At 37.0% G+C, this 26,424-nt stretch overlaps 1 protein-coding gene, 1 long non-coding RNA gene and 1 other non-coding gene across 46 annotated transcripts; 1 reads left to right on the forward strand and 2 right to left on the reverse strand.

Annotated features, from left to right (window-relative positions):
* The first annotated feature begins 4,502 nt into the window (after positions 1-4,502).
* On the forward strand, positions 4,503-25,083 carry LOC103854063. Of its 43 annotated transcripts, none has more exons than XR_004454808.1 (23): positions 4,503-4,963; positions 5,105-5,173; positions 5,325-5,556; positions 5,720-5,979; positions 6,097-6,420; positions 6,515-6,931; positions 7,018-7,168; positions 7,294-7,336; positions 7,487-7,554; positions 7,636-7,762; positions 7,854-8,205; positions 8,288-8,371; positions 8,529-8,704; positions 8,799-8,943; positions 9,300-9,390; positions 9,506-9,622; positions 9,726-10,184; positions 10,260-10,329; positions 10,435-10,505; positions 10,598-10,786; positions 10,875-10,907; positions 22,336-22,401; positions 22,494-22,785. It is a non-coding gene; the product is annotated as an uncharacterized LOC103854063 (long non-coding RNA). The 43 variants fall into 43 exon arrangements; XR_004454829.1 differs by having other exon boundaries at positions 10,598-10,608; positions 10,691-10,786; positions 22,336-22,687; XR_004454830.1 differs by lacking the exons at positions 22,336-22,401; positions 22,494-22,785 and adding an exon at positions 13,363-13,664 and having other exon boundaries at positions 10,598-10,608; positions 10,691-10,786.
* LOC117132218 lies at positions 16,807-16,913 on the reverse strand. Its single transcript, XR_004455778.1, has one exon. It is a non-coding gene; the product is annotated as a small nucleolar RNA R71 (small nucleolar RNA).
* LOC103854065 lies at positions 23,517-26,341 on the reverse strand. 2 transcript variants are annotated; one of them, XM_018656836.2, is made up of 7 exons: positions 25,887-26,341; positions 25,544-25,803; positions 25,371-25,461; positions 25,157-25,285; positions 24,746-25,072; positions 24,401-24,482; positions 23,517-24,311 (listed from the first exon to the last, which is right to left on the reverse strand). In XM_018656836.2, the coding sequence occupies exons 3-6, from the start codon at positions 25,457-25,459 to the stop codon at positions 24,437-24,439; spliced, it is 591 nt and encodes a 196-aa protein (XP_018512352.2). In that variant the 5' UTR covers positions 25,460-25,461; positions 25,544-25,803; positions 25,887-26,341; the 3' UTR covers positions 23,517-24,311; positions 24,401-24,436. The 2 variants fall into 2 exon arrangements, with proteins under 2 accessions (XP_018512352.2, XP_018512353.1); XM_018656837.2 differs by lacking the exon at positions 23,517-24,311 and having other exon boundaries at positions 24,401-25,053; positions 25,887-26,335.
* Positions 26,342-26,424: the final 83 nt, after the last annotated feature.

A 26,424-nucleotide genomic window follows, 5' to 3' on the forward strand; every position in this document is an offset into this window, starting at 1 on the left:
GACAAGTAACTTGGAGTTTTCACATTTCGTTTTGGTCTTCCACCCAAAAGATTCCCTTGACCTGTGCTTACTGGTACAGTCTCTCTCATAACAGGTTCATTATGAGGTGAATGCAAATCTACATGTTCAGGAACACTATCAATGATCACAGGAATAGGCAACGGAAGTATAGTGTTATCAAAGATTGTAGAAGAAGAATCAGAAACATTAGTCTTGTCATCTTTATAAAGGAAAATTGTTTCATGAAAAACCACGTTTCTGGTTACTGAAATCCGATTAGTATCAAGATGTAAAACCTTGTACCCTTTGTAACCAGAAGGATAACCAAGGAAAACACATGAATCAGCTCGAGCAGTGAATTTGTTTCGATCTTTAGGCAATGTAGACACATAACAAAGACAACCAAACGATTTCAAAATTGAGTAATTAGGAACTTTCTTTGTCAACAATTCATATGGAGTCTTGTTACCTAGAAGAATAGAAGGAGTTCTGTTGATAAGAAACACTGCAGTGCACACACAATCACTCCAATATATCAGAGGAACACTAGATTGAAACAATAATGCCCGAGCAACATTCAATATATGCTGATGTTTGCGTTCGACAATGGACTTCTGTTGCGGTGTATATGCACATGAAAATTGATGAATCATACCATGTTGTTTAACAAGTTGAGTAAAGGCGAGTTCAGGTGCATTATCACTACGAATCACTTTAATAACAGATTTATACTGAGTAGAAACATGTTGAATAAACTCTGGAAAAACAGTGAGAACATCATTTTTATTACGCATCATGTATATCCAAGTAACACGAGTACAATCGTCGACTATGGTAAGAAAATATCGATATCCTTCAACAGACTCAACAGAGAAAGGACCCCAAACGTCTAAATGAATCAAATCAAATGGTGATACAGACACAGTAACACTAGACTCAAAAGAAAGACGCTTCTGTTTTGCCAAAGGACAAACAGAACAGTATTCAGACTTATCAATAGTAGAGACAGGAATATTCAGAATACCAGACATTTGCTTTAACTTGGAAGCTGATGGATGTCCAAGGCGTTGATGCCAGAGAGTCTCATCGGCTCGCAAGGTTCCACAGAAAGGCAGAGAAGAAGCAGTAGTATTATTAAGCTCAAGAACATAAAGGTTTTGAAGAAGAATGCCTCTACCAATCATCAATCCCTGAATAGACTCCTGGAATAGACAAAAATCAGGATAGAAGTGAGCAGAGAAGTTACTATCACGAAGAAGGCTACCAACACTTATCAGGTTAAACTTGAAAGATGGAACGTGAAGAACATTATGCAAGACAATGAAAGAGTTAATATGCACAGTGCCTATATGAGTTATGTTTTCACGAAGACCATTGGGGAGAGAGACTGTAACACCAAGCACAGACGAAGTGTTACTAAAGAGTGAAAGATCAGAACAAACATGTGTGGTAGCTCCACTGTCAATTATCCAAGAATCACTAGCAATAGAATTTGAAAGAGAAGAAAGGCACTGATTTTGAAAAGTGAGAATATTGTTTTGAAATTTTAAACTGGTAGAAGGAAAATGGATGATACCAGAAGTAGATTGGGGTGCCATGTATCCATTTTCAGAGACGGAAGACTGCTTACTAGAAATTGCATTCACAGAAGGACTAACGTAAGCCTGAAGCTGTTGAAGTAATGCCTGAATTTGATTGACATCCATCTGACCAGGGAGAGAAGTTGATGAAGCAGGAACAATCTGTTGAGCAACAGCATTAGCTTGTTGAGAGTGTTGTGGTTGAGTGTAATGATTGTTCTGCTGCTGCATCGATCGTTGATTGTAGCTGTTCTGCGGCTGCATCTCCCTTTGGTTGTAATTGTTCTGTCCCCGAGGAGCATAACCAGCAGTAGCGTGAGTGCCTTGTCCAGGATTAGATGACTTATTGAACTTGTGACCAGGAGGATAACCATGAAGACGAAAGCATTTATCAACAATGTGACCAAGTTGACCACAATAGGTACACAAAGGACGTTGCTTTGGACGGTATCCTGAGTTGGCATGAGCTGCAGCAAAAGCTGAATGATCAGGAGGAGCAGAAAGTAAAGTCTCATCTGGACCAGATGCTTGAAAAACAACACTTGCTGGAGTAGAGCTCGGCTTGATAGCTCTCTGACGTTCATCCTGTGTCACCAGATTAAACACCTCCTCAATAGGTGGAATTGGCTTTAGCATCAGGATATGACGACGTGTTGATTCATAAGATTCATTCAGCCCCATCAGGAATTTGGTAACTCTGCTACGTTCCTGAAGACGTTCCCATAGCTCAGCAGCATTGCACTCACACTTTCCACAAGAACACACAGGCAATTCAACATAGTTCTTGTGCTCTTCCCAAAGAGTAACCAACGCAGTATAGTAAGTGGTTACATCATCAGAGCCTTGCTGAATCAAACTCAACTTCTGATCAATCTCATAAACGCGCGGAGCATCATCTTGTTTGAATCTAGAGAGAATATTCTTCCAGATCGATTCAGCGGTGGACACAAACAATAAGCTTTGACCTATCTTCTTGGATACAGAGTTCATTAACCACGTAGCTACCATATCATTGCAACGTGACCAAGATCCCGAGTCTCGATGATTATCAGGAGGTTTAGGAATCGTACCATCGATGAATCCAAGTTTATTCCTGACGTTGAGAGCCATACGAACCGAGCGTCGCCATGAATGGAACTCTGCACCGGTGTTGAGGCGATCGGAAACAAGGACGAGACCGGCATGATCCGAGCTATGAAGGTAGTATGGATTTTCATAGTGATCAAGGTGACGATTTGAAGAAGGTGAACTCATCGCGATGACGATCGGAGAAATGATGCAGCGTAGTTGATTTCACAAGAATCGGAGTGAAATCAAGAAACGCAGAGAGCTTCAACAAAGGAGAAGAAGCAAAGCCGAAAGGAAGTAGACGGAGAAGACGATCTCGAGCTCGAACACAATCAGATCCTCGATGAAGAGACGAAGAATTTGAAGAATCGAAGAACTCATGAAGCTCGATGATGGAGAATCGTCACAGGCTCTGCTCTGATACCATATTGAAGTAACTTGAATTAATGTGATAACCAAAATAGTTTGTTACACAGTTTGTTTAAATACTCCGGATAAGCTAAAGGAGACTCAAACCGGAGTGGTTAACCTCTAACCATAATAAACCAATACTCTATTGTATCTAATACAATCCTCCTCTTGACATGAAGCTATCGACCCCAGTCTTTGGGAGGAAGAGGTTGCAGAGGATGAACAGGATGAAGATTATGAAGTGGATGAGGAGGAGGATGATGATTCTGGCTCAGAAGAAGATGAAGAAATCCAGCAGCCTTTACGCTGATCATCACGGATCAAGAATGTTAAGTAGTGCGCACAGTTTGGAGACGCAGATACCTTGATTCCAACAAAACCCTCTACTCTCTCACTACACATGCTTTTGAACTCATCTTCATAATCTCTGCATCATTTCCATAACATCAGTTTAGTAGTTTACCACGTAAGAAGCTTTCTATATTCTTGTATCTAGCTAGCTAGCGTTCTAATTTCTAAACATGAAGTAGGAATGTGAGGAACGCCCATTTACACAACTTCTCATATATACACGTAGCTCCTTCTTTTCCAAGTATCTCATGCTTCTCATATATATACACGTTGTAGATTGTCTTGTAGATTCTCTCTTACTTCTTAATTTAAAAACCATGAAGAGAATATGATAATACTAGTTTGGTTTATCTAAAGTTTTTATATGTTTTTGTTGTTAATTCATAAGAACAAAATATCTATTTTCTAAACAAATTTAAATTAATGATAGTGGCTCTTGAAACATACAAAGACAATGGCTTTGGAACATACACAACTTTGAAACATCTGATTGCTAACTAGATGCAATTAGATGGAAGGGGAATATAAGAACCTTTCAACATTTTTATTCATCTTCTCATCAAACTATGGGACCATGGGTGGGACATGGCCATATAGACCAGAGAGGCTGCAATCTAATACAGCTTAGTTTTGTATACGTCTCAAGAAATTGTCATTTCTCAGTTTTCTTGATCCAAACATAACAACAATTAACTTCTTTTTTTACTTTCAGATATTCGTTTTATATTTCTTGTTGTGGAGTTTTGTCGTTGATTAAGTTAGAAACCTAAAGAATTACTGATTAGCAGAGGTCTCGATGCTCTGCAGGAAATTTATTGGTTTAATAAGATCATCTCCAACCCATATCTACTTTCATCTCTATAGAAGTGGATTTGCTCTAATGTATGTCTCTGTAATAGAATTTTTCTATTTATAGGGAAAAATATAGAGATATGCTATTTTCACTTCTAAATATAGAGACAAAAAAATAATTTTTTTCTATATTTACCTCTAAAATAAATGAACTCTATTATAGGTACATATTGGAGCAATTCCACATCTATAATAGAGATCTTTATTTTAGAAGAAAACATAGAGATATACATTGGTGATGCTCTAATTACCAGTTTAGCACAAACACATGATAAGCAATAAGTGTTTTGTTCATACTTCATTTTTAGTTTTTACTTTACATGGCTTAATGAAATCCTATAAATATTTTTGAATTGTTAATACATAAAATAATAAATATGAAGAGCTACATTATTGAAAAGTGTTTTAAGTTTAGTTCACTGTTGACAAAAAAAAAAATTTAGTTCACTGAATTTTTAAAAGAAAAAAGCAAAAACGTTAATCACCCATAAAATTACATTAATGAAACGGGCCGGCCTTAGGATATTTTGGGCATTTGGTTTTCAAATTAAAATTAGAAAGTATATAATTCAACATAACGGATTAAAATGAATCATTGTAAAGAGATGCCCAAGAGGAAGAAGATATAGCCGTTTAGAGAGAGAGATTGATCTTGGCTTCAACGGGACGATTTTGAATCCGAAATTGAAATTAGAGTTTTGGTTTGATTCCTATTTCCTTGCGATTGTTGTTATTTTTTAGGGTTTGAATCTTTTTTTTACTCTATTGGTGTTTTTAATCGATTAGATTCTTCTCAGTTACTCTTGCTTCTCTCACCTTCCTTCGTCTTTTCTCAATTCCAGAAAAAATTAAGATCTCTCATGGATGAAGAATCCGATTTGCTGATGTTTAATGGTTTCTTTGAGAAAAAGGTATAATCTCACACCATACGATCACTGATTTTTGATCTTGGGAATTGATTACGAAGCTTCTAGAAAACTGTCTGTTCAAGTCAATTTTTGCTTTAGCCCTTTCGATTATTTTTTTCTTCACTAATAGATGTTGCGTATCTTTCTTGTGCAGCAGAGCAGAGACTTAGTTTAGTGTTCTTCGCGAATGGGTTCTTCTCAGAGAAATGCATATATTGACATATACATACATTCATATGCACACATACATACATTCATATGCATACATACATTCATACATACATACATATGCACACATTATACATACAACATACATACATTCTAAGAGGTCACAACAAGATCAGTGGCTATTGCCACTTCTAATTGCGGTAGTCAGGCAGATCAAGGTATAGTTTCTCTTCATCTCTGTTGCTTTAAGTGCATTATGTATTCTTATAGCTAAGCAGTTAAAGGTTCTTCAGATTGTTTCCTGAGTTCGATTTCAGCCTCTTATTTGATTCGACCTTGTTTTTGTTTTTTTGAATTTGATTATAATCAATCGCTTCTCAGGTCAGATGTTTGTGAAAGAGACATCTTGTGACAACTGTACTACTGGGTGTGATGACTCCACCATCAAGTATTCTCATGGGAAATCATCATCATATGGGGCTTCAGCTAGGTTGGTGAACGATAGCTAATTTTAGTAAATCTTACAGTGTTGGTGCGTGTAATTAGATAAACTGCTGTCAGATCAAGCCGTTCACCTTGTAGAAGGTTTGGAATTAGATAAACTGAACGAGAAGTTTTTACCAATCAAAGACACTCATCAGGTCGGTTATGTTCAAGAGGCCACACACAATGTCTTTTTTTTGTTTTCTGTGTCCTGACCTTAGAATATTTGAATGCAATGCTTAATCACTGTTTTGTATATTTTGTTGATAATCCAGGTCTGTGTTCCATAACAGCATCTCAACAGGCAATTCACCTTTTCAGGCAACACTACCTCTAAACTTTTTCCCTTACGATCTCTATTATTTACCCTTTATATGTACTTTCAAGAGTTCTTGAGCCCAAACAGGTTCCAATAACAGTCTTACTTACCGCTTCCATAGTAGGATGCTCCTGGGGATAAACTACATCTCCCTCAGATCAAATCAGGAACTAACATTAGAAACACTCCTACATAGTCACAGACTAGTTTCTGAAAATAACAGGTCCATCTCGGATGGAACTTTAAAATGGCAGAGACACAACTAGAGTCCTTCAGCCAGGTAACGCCTTCACTTTTTTTTAGTTATGCGTATATCTTCCAAAATTATGTTATCATTAGTAGTCTCAGAACAGAAAAGCACTTGTATGTCACAGTGTTCTCATTCGATTGATTATTTGGAGTAGCTTTGGAAACTTCAAAAACGGTCAAGCTTTAGGTATCTGACATTATTCTAGAGATGAACTATATTTGGATATGAGAAAAAGTACAAGCAAGATCCACGATAAGACTATGTTCCACTTGTGGGAGCAGTTATGAGAACTAAGTATACGAACCAGAAAGTTAGGAGCTTATAAGCTGAGTATCCAATGTTTCTGTACGACAAAGATTAGTATTCTTCTCTCCTTCTATTACAATCGTCACCATGAAAGTTCTGTTACATATCGGCTAGAATCCCTTGCAGGAAACATGTTTGGCCTCAAAAGATGCCAGGCCCTTTGATTTGCTAAAAAAAGAAGCTCATGTTAAGATTAGATACACTCTGAATCCATATTCTAAAGACTTATGAAGAGGTAAATCAATACAATGCAAAAAAGTAAAGCTCGACTTTGTTGAACAACAATGAAAAACTTCTATTGGTTGGCTTCGTTAATTACAGGAATGGTTTTATATCCCAGTCGGTGGGTCCTTGCCAAACACTGAACAAAAGAATCTCGCCGTTGGTCTGCAGCAATTGAAGGAACCCTTTCCACTGCAGAATTCTAGTGAAAAGAGTTATTTTTTGCTCTGATTGTGATGAACATAGTGGTGTATGTATTCCCATTTTTTTGAGACTATTGAAAGCTCATATTCCATAAAAAATATTGCATCAAACTTTGTTTTTTGTGGCAGTTTTGTACTCATATATTATAATATGATCTTCCGAATGTTTCAGATACGTTTCGTGACGTAAAAGCAAACGGGAGACAAAGAAAGAGGTAGGCTTTCTCACTGTTACAAATCATTCACTCTTTTTTCAGTTTCTTTTTGTTTGTGGAGTCACTTGGCATCGTTCAGAATTTTTGTCGATCACACTCTCTTAGAACATCTCATGGTAATTCATGATTACTTTGTACTGCCTGTTGCAGAATTTAATCCAAAAAGCTCAAGACATGGGGAAGGAACGGACGGAGGAACTTAGCTTCAAACTACACTGGTGATTGTAGTTTGTGAAGTAAATATTCTTAGACTTATGTAATTTCCCCCTTCATTAGATTAAGCTCTTTGTTATTTGCAGATGCCAATAATGGAAGAAGTGCAGCTTTTAAAAGGCAGAGTGGAGCTAATCACATAATAAGAGGTCTTAGAAATGCTTCGCCTGCTCCTATCAAAGCAACAATCGAGACAATACCTTGTTCCATAAAGTACTATCCCATACATCTCAGTCCTATGTTTTTTTTTTAACAGTCATGTTCAGATATGGGCTTCCTAAAGCGTTATTCCTTTTTTTTGCAGGGAGTCTAACCCTGTAATTCCCCCAAGTGGAGTTAGAAACCGAAATATTACAGAAGAACACACTCCCTTCAAGTCTACATCTTCGTCTGATGATCTTACTGAGCTGAAGAAGCCTAAAGCAACTGAAAATGAACCTTATCAGATTTTTTTGTGCGAATCAATATCCAAGAAAGAAATTGCAGTGAAGAAGAGCGCAAATTGTTTGCAGTTTGGTGTTATACAAAGTTTTGAATTCTCTGTACTTTTGGTTTGTTTTTTATGTTATATAGATTGATTAGATCTAAACTGTGATTTAATTTGCCAGGATGCAGCTAATATTGTTTTGAATAAACCTCATGGTATGGCTGTTCAAGTAAGTCATATATACTACATGCTTTCTGATGTATCTTGTTCTTGGAGCTTGTGAGAACTGATAGACTTTTGCTCTTGCTCAGGGAGGAACTGGGGTCAAAGCCAGTATTGATGAACTATATGCTGCCACTTGCTTGACTTTTGATAAATCAGAATCTCCTCAGCTGGTTAGTAGGGGAATCATAGTAATGTACTAATTAGAAAATGTATCAAAACGTACACTGAACCTGAAAATAGTGTGATTTATAAAATAAATATGTTAAGCCTAGTTAATCTGGAAGAATATAATGAATATCTTGGCTAATGCAAGTATGGTGTATTTAGTAGGTGCACAGACTTGACAGAGACTGTAGTGGACTTTTGGTGTTGGGAAGAACACAAACGGCTGCAACGCCTTTTCATTGTATATTCCTCGAGAAAACAACTGGTTAGTGTCGCATATGTAAAACCTCTCCAGCATGCTATCACTGAATACCGAGTGATTGAATTTTCACCACTTGGTTAGTGTCACAAATACCTTCGTTTTACTTTGACGACAAGTTCCTTTTGCCCACACAAATGGAATTGAACATATTACTGTTCTTTTGCTATCAGGTATGCTTCATCGTCCCTCAATGAACAGGGACTAACATAGAGTGATGGCTTGTCATAGGTGAAGAACCTGTGATGGCTCAATGAACAGGGACTACACCGTCCTCTTTCCTTTGGTGTCTCAAGGAGTCTTGGTATCTTCTCTCAGGTAATTATAAAATGTCAGACCATGGAACTCTGAAATGGCAGAGACACAAAAAGAGTCCAAAATTATGTTCTCATTAGTAGTCTCAGAAACAGAAAAGTACTTATATGTCACAGTGTTCTCATTCGCTTGATTATTTGGAGTAGCTTTGGAAACTTCAAAAAGGGTCAAATTTAAATTTACTTGTGAGGCACTTTAGGTATCTGACATCACTCTAGATCTGAACTATATTTGTATATGAGAAAGAGTACAAGCAAGATCCACGATGTGGGAGCAGTTATGAGAACTAAGTAGATACCATTTCGCTTATCTTTGCTACTCACATGTCCTAATAATAGTTACCTTTCTTTTTTATTCAGTTTCTGTTGCAGTGAATTCAAGTCCCATCTCAGAATTATAGTTGGAGCAATCAAATTTCTTTTCAATTTCCTAGTTCACAGAAATGCGAAAGTGAGAGAATAAACTTCAAATTATAATTTATGAACTTTCTCTTTTTCGAAGTTCATTTTTGAAGGCATGGTATTCTTTTAATCTAATAATATGTGTGTTTATTTTCATCTTTAAGTGATGGTTATTAGAAGTATCAGAGTCAAAATTCCTCTGGAAATCAGCACAGAAGAAAGTCGTAGAATCATTACAGATTCTGTCAAGAGATTGAATTTATAACTTAGCTCTTGAGGAGGTAATTAAAAATAGTTACACTATTCATCTTTGGAGAAACTATTTCACTAGCTATTGTTCATCTCCTGATTAGATATATAATATACCTTATTCATGTTTCATAGGTGTGTGACGTGTGTCTCGTATCTTAGCTCGAAAGTTGGGAGCATAACAGAAGCTCCTGATGGCCTTAGGTTTATTTCCTGTGAAAAAAACACCATTGTTCCGTGCAGGTACGAGAGTGGAATCAGTGATATGGTACTATTGCCTTAGTAAGAACGTTTCCTGACCTTTGTGGCAAATGCTTGCCACTGTTTCTTCTGGAGAAGCTCTTGCCGTACGAAGTTGGAAGACGTAGAGTGTCCCTGTTCAAGCTGCATATGGCTAGAGGTGGAGGTATAGTATGAATCTTTTGAGACTGTTCTGTTTGAAAACTTCAAGTGGAAGACAGTCCGTATGATCCAGAGCAGATGGTTTGCATGAATTACGGAGAGTATGCGAACCAGAAAGTTAGGAGCTTAGAAGCTGAGTATCCAACGTTTCTGTACGCCATGCCTATGACAAAGACAAAAGTGTTATTTGAGGTTTGTTTCTTCTCTCTTTCTATTACAATCGTCACCACGAAAGTTCCGTTGCTCATCACCTGGAATCCCTTGCAGGAGACATGTCTACCCTCAAAAGATGTCATCATGCCCATTGATTTGCTAAAAACGAAGCTCATGTTAAGAGGTAAATCTATACAAGGAAAAAAACTAAAGCTCGACTTTGTTGAACAACAATGAAAAACTTCTGTTAATTGGCTTTGTTAATTACATGAATGGTCTTATATCCCAGTCGGTGGTTCCTTGCCAAAAGAATCTCGCCTTTGGTGCTGCAGCTAGCATGGTACATCCATCCCACAACAGGTAGTAAGAGCAAATTAACCTTAATTTGAGTTCTGGTTATCAACATCTTTTAGTTGTTTGCACCATTCCTGACTTAACTTTTTTTATAACAGGCTATTCAGTTGTGAGATCTTTGTCTAAAACTCCATAATACGCATATCAGTCATCGCGGGTATACTTACTTTCGTCACCAAACACATCAACAGAATGGTCAGATACTCCGCCCAGGTGATGTGTTGGCTCTGCCAAGAAACCTGCACCAAAACTCATGAAAAAATATTACATTTACCAAACCGGATAAGGTATTACAGTTTAACCTTGTTTTAAATCTAGATATGACAATGTACATATCTTGTTATCATTCGTTTTGTGGCCTATAAACTGTGCCAGAGAGTTGGGAGTGCAAGAAGCTTCACCATTCAGGTATTCAGCCTCGTTCTTTTTGTCCAGTCTTACATTTTTCCCCTATGATTCGCAAGAAGAACGTATCTTCGCTATCCACAGAAAGTGTGATCGTTGTGATTTCAGAAAACCTTGCATACGTTCATGCATACATGCATACGTTCATGCATACATGCATCATTACATGCATACATACATGCATACATGCGTACATAACATACATACATTCATATATCTTTGCTTTTGGTCCACGTGATTGTTGCGATTTCGAAACATAATGCATATATTCATGCATATCTGCATCATTACTACATCCATAAATCATATATATTTGATTCCTTGATGCACATAAAGTTTGATTATTGTGATAGGGGAACACATTGTATACATTCATTCGTTCATGCATATTTGATTCCTTGATTTCTTGTCTTGTTCATTTGTTTCAACGGTGCTTCTTTTCTTACTTCCTTGATTGCTTCCTTACATGGTCAACTTGTTTACTTCCTTCTTTGATTCATATGCTTTGTTCATTACGTGTTTCTCTACTTAGTGATTTGTTGCGTCCTTGATTTTATGTTTAGATCATTGCTTGCTCTACTTCTTTTTTTTTGGGGTAAAAATCATTTTCTATTTCTCCTTATTTGCTTTGTTTGCTTCTTTAGTCGCTTCTTTTCAATGCTTACTTTCTTTGTTTTTTTTTTTTTTTTTTGCTTCCTTTGTTCTTGAACTAATTTTTATATACGGCTCTCGAATTATTAATTATTAATTTATCTTTTATTTTTTAAATATAAATTTGTTATTAATTTATCATTACTATCGTACAACTTATGTAAGTTTAGTTTATATGTATGCAAATTACGTTTTATAACTCTAATATGTAAGTTTAGTTTATATGTATGCAAATTACGTTTCAAATTAATATTTTATTTTTAATTTAAATATTTTTATAAGTTATATTTATAATTTATATGTATATTTTATATTAATAATATTTTATTTTTGAATTAGAAATGTGATTTTGTATATGTAATATCTAGTAGGTTTAATTACCACTTGAGTATATTAGATTGCATCTACTTCTTTGAATTCAACCATAACATTTTGTAAATATATTAACATTTTGATATTTTTTTTAATTTTACATTTAGGTTGGTTGTTCAGAGTAAATATATAAATATATTTTAGTGAGATTTGGTATAACATAATGTATTTTTATTTTGAGAATCAAATAGGGAAAATAAACTAAATTGTGGATTGATTAAAAATTACATAAAATAATATAAAGATAAAATTTATTTATGATTAAATTTATTCGGCAAGCAATTGAAAACAATCCAAAAATTATTTATTATTTTTATATCATAAACAAAAAAACAGCATGATTATTATAGACAAGGCTTAATAAATATAGTTATATTACTACCACTGTATATATGTAAGTAATTACTTCTAATCAGAACCGGAATATTTAATAAATAAAAATATCTAAAATTAATGATAAAATATAATAGATGCTTAATATATAATAAGTAAACTAATATAATAATAAAATCGAAATTTTGAAGGTTATAATTTATTTATCTTAAAATCATAATTGTTTCAGATAACATGATGCTTGGTTTTCAAATACAATAACATTTAATAATTCAAACATACATCTAGATTTGTAATTAGTAACAATCAATAGACCTTTCCATGTTACACAAATAATTAAAAGTAAATTTAGTCATAATAAATCGGCTATTTTCCATATCATCAATTTTAAAATATCTAAGAAAAAAAAGAGAAATAACCAATGTTTTATGTATTAACCCTAATAAAACTATTCTATTTATTATCCAAGTAGGAAAAATATTAAAAATTAAGTAAAACAATTATATTTTCCAATTTTATTAGTGAAACAAATATATGATATATAAGGGATATAATAAAACAAATAGTGCAGTATGAGTCTATATAAGTTGATGACAAAAAAACAATTAGTGAAAATGTTGTAAAAAATTAGTGAAAGTTAAACTTACTTATAATTTAAAATAAATTAAAATTTTCAAGTTTTACTAAATAATATATAGTAGAATATATATGATTTGTAAAAAAATCACCATCTTCGTAGTAAAACAAAAAAAAATTATAATTTTAGTACCAATATATAAATAAAAATATATAAAACTACACAATATGTACATGATACTAATATAAAAATCTGACAAGAAACATAGAAAAGTAGAAATGAAATTAGATGACCTAAAATAAAATAAAAGACTAAAATTGTACACACCATAATAAAAATAAAAACTGATATCTTGCATATTTGCATTGTTTTATCCATTCATCCATTAGCATTTTCATCATATAAATTAGGATTTAGCCATGTCTAGGTTGCATTTTGCATTCATTGTCCTCATTAGGTGTTGGAGTGCCACATGGATTCTTGGGGACATTTGGATGCATTTGGAGCTTAAAGGACGTGAAACAGGTGATCATTGGACGAGCAAGGCATGGAGCGACCAGTCTGGAGCGACACCACCAAGTCGCTCTGACCTCCCTATTGGAGCGACCTTACCAGAGCGACAGGGAGAAGTCGCTCGCGGTTTCATCACTCGGAGACGCGAGAACGAGCCCGGAGCGACCTCCCGGAGCGACACCACGAAGTCGCTCGCATCTCACACCCCTCTCGGAGCGACCTCCCAAAGCGACACCCCGAGGTCGCTCGCGTCTCTATGGCGAGACGACACGAAGCGAAGCCTGGAGCGACCTCTCAGAGCGACCCACTGAGGTCGCTCCCGAAGGCCGGAGCGACTTGTCGGAGCGACATGCCGAAGTCGCTCCGCGCCTATTATCTGCTCGATTTATATTTTACTTAAGGGCCTTTTGGTCATTTCATTATGCACGTTTTACATTTCTAAAACCTATGTTTTAAACATCTTTTGTAGCCACCAGAGGCATATTATCTTTTATCTTTTGATCTATTGAAAAATACACAAGAACTCTCTTGAGAAGTTCATCTCTTGGATTTTGATTTGTTATGTTCTTGTGTTCTTGTTGATTTCTTATCTATTTCTCTACATGGTTAATCTGAAATCCAATATGGGTTTAAGAGGAATCATGGAGATTAGTGAGTAATCACCTTTTGAATTCATGGGTTAGGGAGATTGATATCTTGCATATTTGCATTGTTTTATCCATTCATCCGTTAGCATTTTCATCATATAGATTAGGATTTAGCCATGTCTAGGTTGCATTTTGCATTCATTGTCCTCATTAGGTGTTGGAGTGCCACATGGAGTTCTTGGGGACATTTGGATGCATTTGGAGCTTAAAGGACGTGAAACAGGTGATCATTGGACGAGCAAGGCATGGAGCGACCAGTCCGGAGCGACACCACCAAATCGCTCTGACCTCCCTATTGGAGCGACCTTACCAGAGCGACAGGGAGAAGTCGCTCGCGGTTTCATCACTCGGAGACGCGAGAACGAGCCCGGAGCGACCTCCCGGAGCGACACCACGAAGTCGCTCGCATCTCACACCCCTCTCGGAGCGACCTCCCAAAGCGACACCCCGAGGTCGCTCGCGTCTCTATGGCGAGACGACACGAAGCGAAGCCTGGAGCGACCTCTCAGAGCGACCCACTGAGGTCGCTCCCGAAGGCCGGAGCGACTTGTCGGAGCGACATGCCGAGGTCGCTCCGCGCCTATTATCTGCTCGATTTCTATTTTACTTAAGGGCCTTTTGGTCATTTCATTATGCACGTTTTACATTTCTAAAACCTATGTTTTAAACATCTTTTGTAGCCACCAGAGGCAGATTATCTTTTATCTTTTGATCTATTGAGAAATACACAAGAACTCTCTTGAGAAGTTCATCTCTTGGATTTTGATTTGTTATGTTCTTGTGTTCTTGTTGATTTCTTATCTATTTCTCTACATGGTTAATCTGAAATCCAATATGGGTTTAAGAGGAATCATGGAGATTAGTGAGTAATCACCTTTTGAATTCATGGGTTAGGGAGATTAAGGGTGATTAGGTTAGAGCTAGGATGTTTTAGTGTAGATCATTCATATTTCCTTGCTAATAGAGTAATCATAATGCATCTTCTGAGTTGGCCACTCAGTTGTTGATCCTTAGGTATTTCTCACCCGAAAGGTGTTCGATGAAATGCCCGAGACAACTCTCCTAGGCTTTTAGTATACTTTGCCAAAGACATTTGTTGTTAAAGGTGCTAAGATAGCTAATAGACTTGTTAGTAATGATTGCTTTCATATTATTCAACCAAAGACATTTGATGTTTGAGATGTGTTAGCAAATGAGCATTCATCTAGACATAGAGCTTGCTTAGAATTGTGTCTAGGCTTAAGGTTGATAGTTTGATTGATCATTTGCCATCCTTAGTTCGATACTTGATCACCCAAGGTCTAATCCCTATGCCCATGAGTTCTCTTTTCCCTTAGTCAAGAAAGTATCATTTAGTTATTCCTTTTAATTAGTCATAGTTTTAAAACCCATCTAAATCATTGGTTGCACTTAGATTAAGTGAGTACTTGCATTCTCAGTGCTTTGATATCCCTCAGAACTGGTTCGACAATCTTTTATACTAGAACATTTTTCTTAGGAGCCTTGAAAACTCCTAACATCAGAGATTAAGGGTGATTAGGTTAGAGCTAGGATGTTTTAGTGTAGATCATTCATATTTCCTTGCTAGTAGAGTAATCATAATGCATCTTCTGAGTTGGCCACTCAGTTGTTGATCCTTAGGCATTTCTCACCCGAAAGGTGTTCGATGAAATGCCCGAGACAACTCTCCTAGGCTTTTAGTATACTTTGCCAAAGACATTTGTTGTTAAAGGTGCTAAGATAGCTAATAGACTTGTTAGTAATGATTGCTTTCATATTATTCAACCAAAGACATTTGATGTTTGAGATGTGTTAGCAAATGAGCATTCATCTAGACATAGAGCTTGCTTAGAATTGTGTCTAGGCTTAAGGTTGATAGTTTGATTGATCATTTGCCATCCTTAGTTCGATACTTGATCACCCAAGGTCTAATCCCTATGCCCATGAGTTCTCTTTTCCCTTAGTCAAGAAAGTATCATTTAGTTATTCCTTTTAATTAGTCATAGTTTTAAAACTCATCTAAATCATTGGTTGCACTTAGATTAAGTGAGTACTTGCATTCTCAGTGCTTTGATATCCCTCAGAACTGGTTCGACAATCTTTTATACTACAACATTTGTCTTAGGAGCCTTGAAAACTCCTAACATCAAATTGGCGCCGTTGCCAAATTCTGAGTAGATTTGAACATTGAGATTTAGTCACTTGCTTGAGACTAAGTCATTTTTATTTTCTTTTGTTACTGATTCTCTTTCTTCACCTCCCTCTAATCTACAGGTGTATGAACTTGAGGAGCAGGGGTCCATCAAACCTAGTTCCAATAGCTGCAGACATCAGAGCTTTAGAGAGAGAGTGTGCTAGAAATAGAAGAGAAGAAGAGCAACAGGCTCAATTGCAGAGATTGAGTACTGATATGGGAGACATACCTCAAAACCAACAGCGAGCAGCTCGACCCATTGGCACTTACGACCGCCCCAACATTCATGGTCATAGTTTGGGAATCCGAGCACCCGTTGTGGCAGCCAACAACTTTGAGATCAAATCAGGACTCCTCAACGTGATCGAGAATAACAAGTATCATGACTTGGCTCTAGAGGATCCATTTGATCACTTGGACAGGTTCGACAGCTACTGTGGGTTGTCAAAAACCAATGGTGTGTCCGAAGATGCCTTAAAGCTCAAGCTATTCCCTTTCTCTTTGGGGGATAAGGCACGTCAGTGGGAGAAGTCTCTACCCAGTGACTCCATCACTACTTGGGATGACTGCAAGAAAGCATTCTTAGAGAAGTTCTTCTCTACTTCAAGAACTGCTAAGCTGAGAAACGAGATTTCCAGCTTTCAACAGAAGAACTTGGAAGGCTTCAGTGAAGCCTGGGAGAGATTCAAGGGCTACCAAGCTCAATACCCACACCATGGCTTTTCTAAGGAGAGCTTACTGAACACATTCTACCGTGGTGCTCTTCCTAAGTACAGAGCCAGACTGGATACAACTAGCAATGGGTTCTTCTTGGGGAGAACTGAGGAGGATGCAGAAGAGCTGGTTGACAACATGGTAAAGAGTGATGCAGTCTACAGTGGAGACCACGACAGAGGCAGTAGAACAGATGATAAGCAGACGAGGAAAGAGATCAAAGCTTTGGAAGACAAGATCGACCTACTCATTGCTGAAAAAGCAACCCAAGAGCAGCTGAAGTTTGTTGGTAACTCCAAGCAGGAAGATTCACTTGCTGTCAATGAGGTTGAAGGTTTGGAAGGTCAAGAGGAGTTGTGTTTCATCAACAACAATGGTAGCTGGTACAAAAAGGAGCCCAACTTTCAGTACAACAACTACCAACAGAAATCCTATCCAAACAACCAACAGAGTGGCTATCCGCCAAGAAACAACCAGCAAGGCAGCTATCAGCCTCAGCAAAACCTCTCGTCTGGTTCCTCTGCTCCTCAAGAGAGCAGCACTGATACCTTACTGAAGCAAATCTTGGAGTCTCAGACTAGAAGTGAGAAGCAAGTTGGTTATGAGTTGAAGAACCTTCATTCCAAGATTGATGGGAGCTACAATGAGCTCAACAACAAATTCTCACACCTTGCTTCTACAGTCAGGAATTTAGAGAATCAATTTGCTTCCATAAACACTCACCAGAATCGCCAACAAGGATCTCTACCTGGAAAGTCTGACCAAAATCCCAAGGAGGCCAAAGCTATCACCCTTAGGAGTGGTAAGCAGTTACCTCCTAGAACCCTCACCAAGGATGCTGAGAAACTAGGTGAGGGGGTTGCCATCAACATAGATGATGAAGTGGTGATTGTTGATGAGAAGATCAATGACGAGATCTTGCAGAAGATAGTGGAAGCCAAAGGTAAAGGAAAGGTTGGAGAGAAGAAGAAGACAATAAAGGATGGTGAAGTTGTTACTCCAGCAAGTGAAAGTTCTTTTGTTCCTCCTCCCTATGAACCCAAACTTCCATTCCCTGGTAGATTCAAGAAGCAGCTGCTAGAGAAGTACAAAGCTCTGTTTGAGAAGCAAATGAGTGAAGCTCAGGTTGCAATGCCCATCATCGATGCTTTCATGTTGATTCCTCAATACAACAATTTCCTGAAAGATGTTGTAGCTGCAAAGAAGAAGGAGATGGAAGGCATGATGATTCTTACCCATAAGTGCAATGCCATCATCCAGAGGCTTGATGTTCCAGAGAAATTAGAGGATCCAAGAAGCTTCACACTACCTTGTGCTCTTGGACCTATGGTATTTGAGAAAAGTCTCTGCGATTTGGGAGCTAGTGTCAGCTTGATGCCTTTGTCTGTTGCAAAGAAGCTTGGATTCACTCAGTACAAGAAGTGTAGACTCTCTCTGGTGTTAGCTGATCGTTCAGTGAAGTACCCTGTGGGCATCTTAGAGGACCTCCCTGTGAAGATTGGAAGGTATGAGATACCTACAGATTTTGTGGTGCTTGAGATGGGTGAGGAGGCTCAAGACCCATTGATTCTAGGAAGACCATTCTTAGCTACAGCAGGAGCTATTGTTAATGTGAAGGAAGACACGATTGATCTCCATTTGGGTAAAGAGAACATCCTCCACTTTGACATCAAGAGGAAAATGAGGAAACCAACTGTGTTCGGGCAAGCCTTCTACATTAAAGAGATGGACACTCCTGCTGATGAGCACCTTGAAGAGTTACCACCTGAGGACGACGAGGAGGGAGCATCTCCCTCTACTCATTCCCTATAGAAGGTAACCCACCACACTCCCTTGTATATACCATTTCATTTTTGCATATTAGTCTTCTTTTCGGTATCTCTCTCTCTACTTGACGACACAGAGACTGTGTCACTCAAGTTTGGGGGAGGTACCAAGTATTTGATCATGTTTGCTTTGATGTTGTTTCATTGAGTCATGCATGGCATACCTATTTGCATAGATAAAAAATAAAAAAAATCAATCATTTAGTTTGCATCATTTGCATTTTTAGGAGAGTCTAGAGCATATAGGTTGCATTCACTTGCATTGGGAGCAATGATTTTGAATGCCTTGTAAAGAACACTACGTTGCACTTGACTAGCTTTTGCACCTCTCAAAAAGACTTGTATGTTTCGAGCCTTGAAAACTCTTCCTGAAACTTGTTGATTGCTGAAACTCAGTCTTTGAAGCCAACTACAACCTTATTTGAACTGAACGAACTTAATGCTTCTTGCTCATGGTCCCTTGTGTACTGAGTCATGGCTATACACACTTGAGTTGTCACATCTTTTATACCAATCTTTTTTTGACAAACTCTAGTGGTAGACCACTCCCAAAACCTTTTCCTCCTTTTAAGCTTTCATTGTTTGATGAGTGAGGCCTTTTTCGGAAAGTCTTACATGTGCATAATGTTGAGAGTATCGGGAACGACAATGCTTGATCTTCATTCTTGCTAGATTGGACACTCTATTGTCTAGCTATAGGTGGGGGTGAGTGTTGTGATTATGATTTGGGAGAAATGAAAAAGGAAAAGAATAGACTCTTTGTGCTTAAGTGAATTGTTTTATTGGGACCAGTATAGAAGCCTCTAGCTCAAGTTTTGAAAAGTTTTGGCCCCCAGCCTAAAAAAAAAAAAAGGGGAAAAAGAAAAACGAAAAAGAAAGAGAAAAAAAAAAGAAAAAAAAGAAAAAGGGGGCTAGCAAAGTTGTTAGGAGCTAAGAAATGTTTTGAGGTTGTGAAAAATCCCTTGTAGATTTCAAAGATAAGGAGTTAAAGTTCTTAGGATCTTTTGGTGAGAGATGTGAGTTGGGTTTGACATTTGAGAATGATTGTGTAATTGTATGTTTGGGAAAAGGGTAGAACAATGGAGATTGAGCATTGTATGCATGAGTTGGTCCCTTTCTTAGATATATTATGTGCAATGTCAAAGCTACTTGTTTTGAGAGTAAACCACCTTAAAGATCATATGTTTTGAACCTCTTGAATCACTTGAATAAAAGCCTTCCCTTACCCAACCAAATGACTTGGACCAACTGACCATTTGCAAGAATTCACCTGATGTTTTGTGCTTAATGAATGTGAGAGTTGGTTGATTTGAATGTGTGGATGCTTGATGATGAGTGTAAGAACAAAAAGAGTTAAGATAGGCCTAGAGAAGCTAGAGTGTAATAAGAGAGTGTGCTAGTTGTGTTTCTTTTGGCTATGTGCTCCCTCCTTCAACCTCTCTCCCTATGAGTTCTAGAAAGTTCACTTGTGGACAAGTAAAAGAACAAGTTTGGGGGAGTTGATATCTTGCATATTTGCATTGTTTTATCCATTCATCCATTAGCATTTTCATCATATAGATTAGGATTTAGCCATGTCTAGGTTGCATTTTGCATTCATTGTCCTCATTAGGTGTTGGAGTGCCACATGGAGTTCTTGGGGACATTTGGATGCATTTGGAGCTTAAAGGACGTGAAACAGGTGATCATTGGACGAGCAAGGCATGGAGCGACCAGTCCGGAGCGACACCACCAAGTCGCTCTGACCTCCCTATTGGAGCGACCTTACCAGAGCGACAGGGAGAAGTCGCTCGTGGTTTCATCACTCGGAGACGCGAGAACGAGCCCGGAGCGACCTCCCGGAGCGACACCACGAAGTCGCTCGCATCTCACACCCCTCTCGGAGCGACCTCCCAAAGCGACACCCCGAGGTCGCTCGCGTCTCTATGGCGAGACGACACGAAGCGAAGCCTGGAGCGACCTCTCAGAGCGACCCACTGAGGTCGCTCCCGAAGGCCGGAGCGACTTGTCGGAGCGACATGCCGAGGTCGCTCCGCGCCTATTATCTGCTCGATTTCTATTTTACTTAAGGGCCTTTTGGTCATTTCATTATGCACGTTTTACATTTCTAAAACCTATGTTTTAAACATCTTTTGTAGCCACCAGAGGCAGATTATCTTTTATCTTTTGATCTATTGAGAAATACACAAGAACTCTCTTGAGAAGTTCATCTCTTGGATTTTGATTTGTTATGTTCTTGTGTTCTTGTTGATTTCTTATCTATTTCTCTACATGGTTAATCTGAAATCCAATATGGGTTTAAGAGGAATCATGGAGATTAGTGAGTAATCACCTTTTGAATTCATGGGTTAGGGAGATTAAGGGTGATTAGGTTAGAGCTAGGATGTTTTAGTGTAGATCATTCATATTTCCTTGCTAGTAGAGTAATCATAATGCATCTTCTGAGTTGGCCACTCAGTTGTTGATCCTTAGGCATTTCTCACCCGAAAGGTGTTCGATGAAATGCCCGAGACAACTCTCCTAGGCTTTTAGTATACTTTGCCAAAGACATTTGTTGTTAAAGATGCTAAGATAGCTAATAGACTTGTTAGTAATGATTGCTTTCATATTATTCAACCAAAGACATTTGATGTTTGAGATGTGTTAGCAAATGAGCATTCATCTAGACATAGAGCTTGCTTAGAATTGTGTCTAGGCTTAAGGTTGATAGTTTGATTGATCATTTGCCATCCTTAGTTCGATACTTGATCACCCAAGGTCTAATCCCTATGCCCATGAGTTCTCTTTTCCCTTAGTCAAGAAAGTATCATTTAGTTATTCCTTTTAATTAGTCATAGTTTTAAAACCCATCTAAATCATTGGTTGCACTTAGATTAAGTGAGTACTTGCATTCTCAGTGCTTTGATATCCCTCAGAACTGGTTCGACAATCTTTTATACTACAACATTTGTCTTAGGAGCCTTGAAAACTCCTAACATCAAAAACATAGCCCATTCAAATGATTTCAACATTATAAAATTTCGTCAATTGCAATGAGTTCATTTTACATTAAACAAATTCAATAAAAAATAATGAAAATTATACAAAAGAAAAATCATATAAATAACGCAATGAAAAACCAAATCTTTCAAGACAAAAATATATTAAACAAAATCATATAATGAAATCTAACGATTAATTACGTAATATATAAGCAAATATAACCAAAAACATCAAATAAAAGAAACAAAGAGAGGCCAAGAAATGTATTTCTTCAATCATCCTTTCAACTTAATTAATTATGTAACAACTAGTGGTGTGCCAGTTCGCCGGATTCATATGTGTTATTATGAAAGAAGTTGTAATTTATTTTATGGCCTTAGTGAAGAGATTATGTTCAGAAATTTGATGTTGTAACTATGTTGAAGAGAATGACCTTTTCTGATTTTTTGGGAGATCTCCTTGTGGTTCCTTTGCCTTTAAATTCAACTGGCGTCTTCACCATTATTTCTGAAAATCGCAATGGTTGAGTAATCAAGAATCAAGAGGTTGCATCAGAATTGTGTAGTGAAAGAATGTAGGAGATACCTAACTGCTGGCTTTTGCAATTACACTGCATTTACAGTGTGAGCTAATCATTCAGTTGGGAGGCGTATAGGCACCCTGCAACGGTTAGAGGTTCATTCGTAAGGTTGTAGCTTCTTAAATCTATTTTTTTGTTAATTTTTAGCAGTTTGTTATTTATAAACTTGCCTTCTAAGCGTAGAGGATGTGGCAAAATAGGTTACATAAGCTCTGCAATGTGTCTAATCTTTTATGAGGTGTGCAAGTGTTCAGAATTTTCTGTGATGGTAACTTCTTAATTCTATTATTTTGTGTTAATTATTATCAGTTTGTTACTTATAAATTTCCCTCCAAAACGTTGTATATGTATCTTAAACTAAAGTGATATAAGCTCTGCTCTTTTTTTAATCTTCTATAAGCTGTGCAAGTGTTCATTAGCTCTGTAGTTTGTCTAATCTTATATGAGTTATCCAAGTGTTCATAATTTTCTATGATGGTATCTTCATAATTCTATTAATTTGTTTTAATTATTATCATTTTGTTACTTTTAATCTTGTCCTCTAAAACGTCGAAGATGTTGCAATATATGTGATATAAACTCTGCACCTTGTTTAATCTCCTATAAGCTGTGCAAGTGTTCATTATTTTATGTGAAATATAAGGATGCATGAGAACAGACTTTTAAGATAGACGCTAGGTGGATGTTTTCTGTCTGAATAAGATAAGCATTAATAAATAATAATGAGAACAGCAATCATGCTGTATCTATACTATTAAAGCAGGATCGTATTGTCATAATTATCTTAGAGGCATGTTTTCTTCACGAATATTGCATGTTTCATTAAAGGCAATTAAGTAATATTAATAACAAATCTATATTGGGTCATTATTTTTGGATCCAGCCCAAATCAAATCTCTCTTGAGCCATTTGAACCTATTAAAAAATCAGATTCAATTCTCACTTTTTTTTTCTTTGGGCCATTGAGTCCAAGTTCAAATAATTTTTTTCAACTATTCTTAATTATTATTTTTTCTTTTCTTAATATAATTTAAACATTCATAAAAATAATTGAATTTTTTTATTGAAAAGTATAAATCTTTATTAAAAGTATATAATTTTTTAATTAAAATATTAACCCCATAATAAAATTAATTTATCAGAGTTATACCAACTTAATTCATTAAAAAAATAAAATTTAATTTTTTTAACATAAATAGTCATTTAAAATGAAATACGATAAATAAAGATAAAATTTTTAAGTCTTTTATAAAATAAAACACAAATATATGAAAATGTGACATTTACTAAATATTTGTCAATTGAAAAAAAAACAAAAATTCAAAATCTAGTTAAACATTTAAAAACAAAAGAGAAATAGTTTTAAATGAAAAGGAAAGATAGTAAAGCATAATTTGAAAAAAAAAAGAAGCTGTGGTTGCTTAAGTTTTGTAGTGGACTCATTCCACACGGGATTTCTCAGCGACTTGTTCTTTGCTCGATGGTGCACGCTTTGCTGTAGAAGCATCATTGCAAGTCTTGCCAACTTTGGCATCTATTCCTAGTGCAATAACTTCAGGCAGCGCTTATTCAGGGATCTTTGCACCTTCCTATTAATAATGTTACGAACACAGATATTATATAATGCAAGCAGCGCAAATTCAGTAACTTCATATTAAGATAAGGAACAAACAGTTAACAAAGGCTGGCATCGGTGCAAGATCTCGCTCAGTTATAACAAAGATTAACTTCAAATAAAGATATGGAAGACCCGGAGCAGCCAATATAACACCAACCGTCATCAGGATACCAGTCACTCTAGCCGTGCAGAGAAACTCAATTATCTGTCAAGTCTAGAAGAAGTTAACAAAGTCGAAAATTAATCTCAAGTTATCCAAATTTTTAGTGGACAAGACTCAACCTGAGAATCAGCCGTGACTATAAATTTATTAAGCTCAGCAGCGGAAAGTGGCTCAATCTTCTATGCATGAACAACCTTTGATGAGGACGCTTTCTGGTCTGCTCCATGACCTCGCAAGCTGAAAGTTAATGAGCATGATATACAGTCAAACAAAGGCGAAACCTAAGTTCAATATATTTAAATTAGGATGTTAGGACATGTACTTGCCTGTCAAACACTTCTTTTCCTGCGGCAGTCTCAGAGTCAAAATAGAGATGTGTGGCATAAGTAGCATTCAGAAATAACCCGCCTGCCAAAACATATATGGGTTTAGTTAACAAAACCTCAGTCCAAAACAAACAGTGTATGGCATGCATTTCACGGATACACTTAGATGAAAAAACCATAAATAGACTCCAAAACTGAGAAAAAAAATCTAGAACACTAATCAGGAAGAACTCCATAACACTTTTTACAGTAATCAAAGGAAAGATCAGACAAATCCATAAACGAAAGAAGGAGATTTTAAAAATCATGGGGCATTGTCTTTCGCAAGCTATTGTTTTTCATAACCTCGTAATTACTGTCGTGGAATAGAGGGAGGGCCACACTCCTCTCCTCTCGTAATTCTTCGTAGACTCACTTACCAAGCTATTGTTTTTCATCTGTGGAAGCAGCGCAATAACGTCATTCACAACAAAATCTCCCTCTCCACAGCTGAGGTATTCCGGCTTATCGACAAAGACATCCAGACTGTAATCACGGCCAAGAAGAAAAGGAAACATTTCAGCTCCCTTATGTCTCTTTGGCTTAGATAAAGATTCTCTTTTGGTCTTTTCTGTAGTTCCACTATGTTCTTCACCTTTTTTGCCATGGTGGTGCTGTAATGATTTTGTAAATCTAACTCATTCATCAATATGAATATTAACCTTTTAGCAAAAAAAAAGAACCATCGGAGTAGAAATAAAAAAAACAGATACTCACTTATCCCCAACTATCTTAGGATTTACGCTTGTGGCAAGCACAATTTTGGATTCTTTCCCGCAGCTCTCAAGTTTGCTATGAAACGCAAGAGCCATAGAGTCAAACATACTAACACAGACGTTATCACCACTGCAAAGAAAAAATGATATCAAGTCAGATAGGAGTATACGTTAGATCATCTATTATACCCATTGGAGATTAGGAAAGAAAGTACCTTTGTAGACGCAGTGTAAGAATTACACACTGTGCCCCCGGTATACGATCGGTGATTGTACTCCGGATTGCATTTAGCTCACCAATCATGTCTGAAAAAATGAGTTCATGAGATTAAGCTAACACGTGATACGACATAACCCAAGTAAACAACTGAAAACTGAAGATACATACCAAGGAGCTGTTTGCTGGTGTTTGCCAGTTCAAGTAACTGATTGTATGGTCGTAATCAGAACAGCTCAGTAGGTATGGGCCTAGCGGACTCCGGTAGGTTTCATCATTGAACCGTATGGAGAGGGAGCATCAGACAACCTGAAATTGGGGTTTCTGCGCGTAACATCGAACCCGCTTAAACTGTAGACAGATCCTTCAGTGAGACGGTTTCTGAACCTGAAGTGATACTTCGAACTAACAGATCCTTGCATAAGCGTTAACTGCTGGAAAGGAGAGACCCAAAACTTTAGACAATCGGAATGAAAGAAACCGCCCAGAGTTAGTCGAAAAGAAATATGCTTACATTCTCGCCGATGAGGAGCATGTCCAGCTTTCAAATCTGCAAGGAGGGTAAAGGAATTCGCCATCGCAGTGATCAGTAAGTGAAAAGACTATTCTTCTGGATCTCGTCGAATCAGTGCTGCTCATCGATAGAAGTGGAGATATTTATAGTATAAGCTTTTCTCTGTTACTCTGGAAAAGTGAATGATGAAGAGTGCGTTTATTACGTAGAAAATGTGAGTAAGGGTCTGACTGGTTCAAACGCAGCGGCTGCGTTTGCGGCTGCGAGCGTTTGCGGATGCGGGAGGTTGCGGTTTCTAGCGGTTTTAAGAGATTTGTACGACTGGTTCTGTGGTTAGAAATTGATGCGTTTGCGGGATACTTATGACTGGTTAACAATCAAATACAACGGCGGTTAAATAATAAATTAACAATATTTACATTTTATATAATTATAAAAATATCAAAAATCAGAATATTATAATAAATATCAATATTATATTTAGAAAGTTATAGTTTTAAATTTTTAAAATTATAGAAAATATTTTTATTTTAAAATT

The sequence above is a fragment of the Brassica rapa genome, chromosome A02 (assembly GCF_000309985.2).
Source record: "Brassica rapa cultivar Chiifu-401-42 chromosome A02, CAAS_Brap_v3.01, whole genome shotgun sequence".
NCBI classification, from domain to species: Eukaryota; Viridiplantae; Streptophyta; class Magnoliopsida; order Brassicales; family Brassicaceae; genus Brassica; species Brassica rapa.

Excerpts from the sequence above, each read along its gene's own strand:
- LOC103854065 (XM_018656836.2), bottom strand. The coding sequence starts at position 25,459 with ATGATTGGTGAGCTAAATGCAATCCGGAGTACAATCACCGATCGTATA. Across the intron at positions 25,286-25,370 it reads CTTACACTGCGTCTACAAAG|TGGTGATAACGTCTGTGTTA; the intron begins GTACTTTCTTTC and ends TTTTCTTTGCAG. Across the intron at positions 24,483-24,745 it reads TCCACGACAGTAATTACGAG|GCGGGTTATTTCTGAATGCT; the intron begins GTTATGAAAAAC and ends ATGTTTTGGCAG.